This window comes from Montipora foliosa, chromosome 5 (assembly GCF_036669935.1).
Source record: "Montipora foliosa isolate CH-2021 chromosome 5, ASM3666993v2, whole genome shotgun sequence".
NCBI lineage: Eukaryota > Metazoa > Cnidaria > Anthozoa > Scleractinia > Acroporidae > Montipora > Montipora foliosa.
The window spans coordinates 25,650,194-25,657,693 of NC_090873.1; the positions used below are offsets into that span (position 1 = coordinate 25,650,194).

A 7,500-nucleotide genomic window follows, 5' to 3' on the forward strand; every position below is an offset into this window, starting at 1 on the left:
CAATCAGAAAACGTATTTGAGTTGGGAGGTATAACAATTCTTGTCATCTCGTTCCTCTATAAGAACGCATAATATATGCAGTTGTTCAAACAGGCTCGAATTTTGTGTACCTTTTCGTCTTTTTTTGCATTCCAGCAACACGAGCATTAGCAGTGGAAGACAACAGACTTATTTGTCCTGTTCCTGCTTTGAAAGACACTAACAGGTGAATGCAAAATAGTGAGCTTAGGCAACGACAACGAGAACGTCACAAATTTGCATATTTAGTAGGCAAAAACAATAGCTTTGCACGCCCTGCACGTGCGTTTTTCACTTTTGTCCATTTCTTTGCCGTCGTCTGCAAACAACAACGGTAAAATAGCCAAATTTGAGGTTTTATGAAGAACGTCAGCACTTGAGGATAAATCTTCCTTTTTTCCCTTAAATTAGCTCCGTTCCGACCAGTGTCATTCTTGAGGAACTACCACACCCTTGACACATTAAAAAGGTTGAAACAGTCACGAAATGATTACAATAACGTGAATTTATATTTGAGATGACGTTCTCGTATCCGTTGCTTTCCAAATAGTACAGTTTGTTCAAAGTATTAAAACCCATGCGAGCCACCTTAATTGCCGTGAGAGCAGCTAAATTTCATTGGCTGTTCCGTTTGGTTTACATAATTTTTTTTCATAAATTTGTTGATGACGTTCTCACTAGGGACCTTTAGCAACGACAACGGCGACGGCAACGAAAACGTCATAAATTTGCATATTTAGTGAGCAAAAGAAATAGCTTTGCACGCCCTGCACTTGCATTTTTTCATTTTTGTCTATTTCTTTGCCTATTGGCGAGAATAGAGACAAGTTCTATTTGTCGCCAACAGTTTGCCAACGTGTTTGCCGACCGTTTTTTTGCCGTTCACACACACGAACTTGAGTTTGCCAAACTTGAGTTTGCAAACTCAAGTTTCCTGTGTGAAGGCCGCTTTAGAGAGAAGGTCAGCACTTGAGGATAAATTTTCATTGTCTTCCCTAAATTGAGCGCCGTTCATAGAAGTTTCATTCTTGAGGGTTTGCTGCACCTTTGTCACGTTAAAATGCTTGGAATAGTCGCGAAGCGATTACAATAACGCGAATTCACATTTAACGACCAAGTTCTCGTTGCCGTTGCCGTCGTCGTTGCTAAAGCTCTGTTAGTAGTAATAGCCCGCGCAAACACGCTTTAGTGACTTTGCTAAATAATCATTAACACCAACAACAACAACTTTATTCTTACTCAACAATTTACAAGTAATGACATAAAAAACAATTATGTGAAGTAAAGGGAGAGTGCAGGCTGCCCGAATAGAGGGCGAATAGAGGGCGAGGAAGATAGGGCAGCCAGAAAGATCGTCAACTATAATCCGACCGTTCCACATGCGAACTATAGTTGACGATAATTCGGAGAAAAATGTTTTATTGATGTCATGTTCCAAATCTTCCTCTGGAAATTAGTTTCTGCTCGTGTAAAGTGGCAAAAACTTTGTTCTTGGACTCCGTTTGAGTAGAAGCGGCAATAAAGTCTAAACTGTTTTTGTTTTTTGTGTTTTTTTTGTTTTTGTTTTTTTGCGGCGGCATGATCATCAAGTGACTTCAATTATTTCCATCCCACCAACTCAAACCCGTGGAAATACAGGAACCCACTTTAAACCATTTATTTAGGAAGTCCTCCGCTTAGAAAATTGGACCTGGAGTCAAGCTTTCAAAATACTGAACTAAATTGTTGGACAGCTACCAGAAATCTGTGATTATGATTATGAATCTGATAACGATTATCGTTATCGTTATCATTATTATTATTTATAAGCAAAGGTTTCGTAAGACATAAACAAGCAAAAATTAGCGATAGGAAAGAACTATGTTTCGGTGACATCGTGGCATCATTTTCAAGTTCAAATGCTTTAAGATAAACCGTCAGAAAATTCGCTCAAGAAGAAGTGTGTTAATCTTTCCTATCGCTAATTATTCTTATTCTTATTCTTCTTATTATTATTATTATTATTATAACGTATTTGTTTATTTATTTAATTATTTATCTTCTTTTTTTTTTTTTTGCAGCTCCTTTATGTTACAGGTGTCTATGAACAATGGAACAACATTCGTTTCCAGTAACGTGAATATCACAGCTAAAAACTGCATACAGCCAACAGAGCCGGTAGGTCGTTTTAGAATTTTACCGCAATTGCTTGTAATCTCGCAATCTGATTGGCTAATTTGCAGTTGCCGATAAGAGTCTAGACAACGCTCTACGCGTCATGCTCGCATTAAAATATGTCACGCAATGTAATAGCCAATCAGAAACGCCCATTTTGGGAAATAAACCAATCATATTGCGAGAAAGTTATAGACAACGCTTGCTCTTTCTTTGTGTCATGATTTTGGTCACGCTTTCTTTGGCGGTGAATATTGTGCTAAAAAACAAATCGAAAGTGGTTTAGCGTTGTCTGTACTCTTCTCGACAACGATATTCGTCATCACAGTGGTCAAAACTTGTTGCGAACTCAATCGGCTATGCCACAACATTTTGACCACTGTGATGACGAATATCGTTGTCGATAAGAGTACAGACAACGCTGAACCACTTTCGATTTGTTAAAAGGAAACAACCGCAGTCTTCGTAACTGAATTAATGGAGAATGTTGGCATCGGCAACGAGTGCGAGTATGAGAACAAGTACAACTTGTTCTCGTTCTCGAAGTCGTGCTCTACTTATTCAAGTAATCGTATAATACGAGTTCCCGTGTGCGGGAAACCACACTGATGGACCAGCTTGCACGTTTTTGTTTTCCCATTTCAGACCACGTGATGTTACTCTAGAGAACACTTTCTTTCAAATGTCGTCTTATGCACGTTGATATGTATGCATAACTTCGGGGCGTCAAGTTCCTTTTTTTTTCCCTATTTTTAGGATTTCACTTAGTGCAGGCATAGTTAATAGACGGGAATGGTTATGAAACCCGACAACTTTCTTTGTTGTAGGTTTCTGTTCTCTTTTTTGGCCTTGACCGTGCACAAAACACAATGGTTGTTTACTCCGTACTGAGGAACTAACCAATAGAATCGTGTTGGTTACGTAATTCATGCATAGTGTATGAGCGCAAAACAAAAGATTGTGCACGGTCGTGGACTTTCCAACCTAAATCTTGGCATCTTTGTTTTGTCCTTTGATGTTTGCCGAGCTTCCAAACCAGTCCCCTCTATTAACTATGGTGCAGGGGAACATTTTGAAATATTTGAGTCAAATTCTCAATAAAATTGGTAAATTCGTCAAAAAACAAACACGCGGAGAATTTAAAGCCTGTTTGAATGATAACCTTTTGAAACTTGTGTCCAGACTTTCTCAGCGGTATGGTAACATGCAAAGGAGTCTGGGAGGTCATTTTCATGGTTGTGCATCTGCTATGTGGAATTAATCCAATTTCATCCTTTTTGTTTTCGAACAATAGTTGTTTTGTTAGTGTGCCATTTCTTTAGAGACAGCTGTATCTTTGTCTTTATAGCAATATTTTATTCAAAAGGAGTTCAAATTTTTTTCAGCCTTATACGTTTTGTTAGAGTGGTAACCATTACAAACAAACTCGTGTTTATACACCGCATAACTGTTCGGATGTACTTTTAAACGTGTTCCCCTTATGACCAAAAAAGGACAAGACATGATTTTAGGTGCCGTAGCTTTCAAATATCAACATTGTTAACCCAACACTTGAGGAATGTTTGTATAGGCCACTTCGGAAAATACCATAACACTCTTTGTTTGTCCCCCAAATTTTGCATAAGGATTGTTTCCAGTTGCTCTTGGAACTTAGAATGGTCCCCAAGAGAAAACAAAAGCAATACTTATTCAAAATTTGGGGGGGGGGGGGGGGAGGGCAACAAAAGAGTATTATGGTATTTTCCGAAGTGGCCTGTATGATTATTACATCTCTAAAGTAAAGGACACAGTTTTCAATCAAACGAAATTTCCTTTTGACAAACTCGTCCTTCCCGCTACGACGTTTCGATGTAAAGTCGCTGCAGACCAACTTGTGGGGACTATAACAACCCTACGGCGCGTGTTCTACCACATAGAGTTTCCCAGAGCCTTGGGTCGATCCAAGGTGACCCAAGGCTCTGGTGGCGAGAATGGGGACTAGCTGAGCACACCGGGCTGCGCAGTACGGATGCGCAATAATCAAAATTCCCAGAAGTGTACTCGTACTCAATGCTAACATTCTCCAACAAAGCACTAGGTTCGACAGTTGCCGTCACAGGTCTCAGTTTAGAGTTTAAATCAAGTTCTCTCTATAAGAGAACATAGAACTATGTTACAATTGAACTGCGGTTGACAGGATCATGACAGTTAAAAAAGCAAGAGCTTGAGCTGTAGCGAACACGTGCGAAAAAATAGTCTTTCCACGGATGCTTAAGGTGATTCTTCAGAAATAGAACAGTCATGGATTTCCGATGAAACTTTGCTCACTGTTGCAACCGTTCTCGTTTCCATGGTACGACGCTGACCAAACGACTATTTAAGCCCCTTTGACAATTGCCGCGCATCCTCAATGCTGGACAAATTTAGTGCGATGTAAAAATGTAATCAGTGATATGACGCAAAGCCTGGTGTCATTATATGGTTAATTCACGTACGTACCTGAAAAAATGTCAATGACTGTGTGAGTACTTAACGCTCCAAAATAGATTTAACTTAAGTGTGAGCTGTTCGACTCGTAATAGCTCCTTCCGGCCAATTTCAGCATGAAATTGTCAAAAAAATGGCCGTAGATTTTTGATGATTTTTTTAGTACTCCATTGAGACAAATATGAATATAAATTGGGGCTCACCGTACTCGTTCAGGAGATAATAGGGAGTTTAAGCAAATCACTACGGATGGTGCTACTACGGCTGCCGTGACTGAAAAAGTCTGGGGAGAGTACGTCTCGGTGGTCTGCTAAATTTTGAGTTTAGCAAAGCAAAATACAAGGAAACATGGGCTAAGGAGTTTAAAATCTCTTTTATTTAGTTTCTTACAGTCAAATGGCTTCGCTGAAAGGACGATGGCCGTTGTTCGCCGTGCTAGGACGAACAGATTATTTCTGAGCAAAAGCAAATGCTATACACCTTGTACAATAACAACAATTTGATGGATGAAATATACAATTTCGGAGACAAATATCTCAAAGAATATCGAGTGAAAAAGACACGTATATCTATACTCAAAGCAGCAAAATAGCATCGTATAGTATCCAGATATAAAACATCTTCACTAAATCCTCAAAGCAAACTTAACCGAAGAAAAACAACCTTGTGCTGAACACGAATATTTCACTTGACTCACTTCGCCATTCCAACACCTTTGCCAAAACTCATCGTAAGTTCATAATACGGATTTACAAGCTTATGAGAGGCAATCTTGACACAATCCTTGACTTAAATTGACTTTAAAGGATATAGTATCCAATAGAATTCTTAAAATGCCGAGATGTCCGTTGAAACGGGCCAGAGAAGCGAAATAAACCCGACGTAGTAGCCACTACGGCAAAACATAGCGACTCACGTAGTCAGATTTCACGCTACGGCTGGATGCAACCGACGTACATGCGCAGTGTCTCATTTTGGGAGAAATTTACTTCCGGCAGCCGTATCAGCGCCAGCCGTAGCGATTTGCTTAAAGTCCCTAATTGCCATTCCTTGACGGCTTAAACTTGGCGTCAGTGAAAATCCGCCATTTTATCAATGTGTGCGTGAGCTAATGCGCGTGCCAATGACACAAGAAGTTGTACGCCGTAGGGTTGCGCAATGCAAAACCAGGGAATCACCTCAACGAAGGAGAAACTTTTTGAAAGACATTTGATGACAAAAATGAGCGATATCATCAGTACACGACGTTTCGAAGTCATCTTGACTTCATTTTTTACCGGGTCGATGAGTTTAAACTGCTTGGTGTTTTAAGTGCAAGACAACTTAAAATGAAACTCACACGTAAAGACTCCTTTGCATGCATGCTACCAAAGGCTAACAAACGCCGTATCTGTCATGTAAGAGCCTGTCGACGAGCTGGTCTTCCCAGTGAAGTCGGCCTTACTACCTACCTTTCTAAGATTCGTCCTCTTCTAGAATATTATGCAAGTCCCATCTGGGAGGTCGCCCTGGATACCTAGCTACTGAAATCAAAAGGGTTTAGGAGAGATGTCTGAGAATCATTGGTCTCCCTAAAAACACACTAGAAACTTAAGCACGAAGAAGGGACACCCAAGCCATTAAAGAACTAGAACGTTTAAAAGAAAGTAATAACTTTGTACATCTATTTCCTGATCAGCCTAAACATAACTACAGTTTAAGAACCAGGAAGAACAATCTAATCAAGGACATCAAAAACAAACAGACACAATAACTCATTTATATCAAGAACTTTAAAACTATGCCATGAGTAGAATTTATATATTCATATTTTTATATATTTTGAAATATCCATATTTATGTTGTAATTTACGAACACAGTATTCTTTAGCAAATGTGTTTTTACTAGGTTGCCACATTGCAATCCAGTCAAAATCTGAGTGGAATTTAATCGTTTTCTTTTTCTTTTCTTTTTCTCCTGTGTCGGAAAATGGAAAAGTTGCGCAATAGGTCTTTCCTGTCACTCCCCTGCTAAATATTGTCTTTGTGCGTAGAGTCTTCTGCACGAATTTTTGGTAGGTTTCAGGGGTAGAAGCGTAGATTTCATCCGCTGGACACATTACAAAACTGCAATGGCGTCAAAGTCATTGTAACGCAAATGACGTTTTAGTGGATCTTCTTAACGTTTAAATTAATTGGTTGTCTATAACGTCAGCCAACGACTTAGTGCGCGCGCGATTAAATGTTCAAAACTAATGCTTTCGCGCGAATTGAGTCTAATTGTGTTTTAAACTTTGGCTTTCTCCCACGGATGAAAAGCATTTCGCGGATTAAACAGTCAAGCTTTCCCTGACATTTCTTTAAAATGGAGAAGGGCTTTAAAAAGCTTGGGCTTTTGAATTCCGTGGCAGCCTTTCACATGTGCACCAACGGCGGAGGCTCTGTGTTCTTCAATTCGCTGATGCAGATGACGAGTAGTGTAGCCGATATAATCTGTATCACACAAATTACGTATTGTCGGCTAAGGACGGGTGGTTTCATTCTTCAAAAAGGCTGAATTCAAAAACGAGGTAACGATGACATCAACCAGTCTATCCGCGAAATTCTTTTCATCCGTGAGAGGAAGCCAAAGTTGAACACACAGTCAAACTCAATTCGCGCGAAAGTATTTGTTTAGATCATTTAATCGCGCGCGCACTAATTCGTTGGCTGGCGTTATAAACAACCACTTAAAAAGACTCTGTGTCTACCGAGATGCTTTGGGCACCTTTGTTTATGTTTTCATTTGGCTTGAAGTAACAAGTGGGGAAGAAATAGGCGACAAAAAGCTACAGAGGAATACTAGAGAGCTGGCCTGTCGAACAAAAAATATATTTGGAACGA

The 7,500-nt window shown here is 39.6% G+C and overlaps 1 protein-coding gene across 2 annotated transcripts in view; it reads left to right on the forward strand.

Moving 5' to 3' along the window:
* LOC138003804 (anthrax toxin receptor 2-like) overlaps positions 1-7,500 on the forward strand; it is a 113,535-nt gene that overhangs the window by 16,273 nt on the left and 89,762 nt on the right. For both annotated transcript variants that reach the window (XM_068850050.1, XM_068850049.1), the window contains exons 11-12: positions 136-205; positions 2,079-2,175. In XM_068850050.1, the coding sequence (XP_068706151.1) occupies positions 136-205; positions 2,079-2,175 (167 nt within the window). The remainder of the gene's footprint in view (positions 1-135; positions 206-2,078; positions 2,176-7,500) is intronic.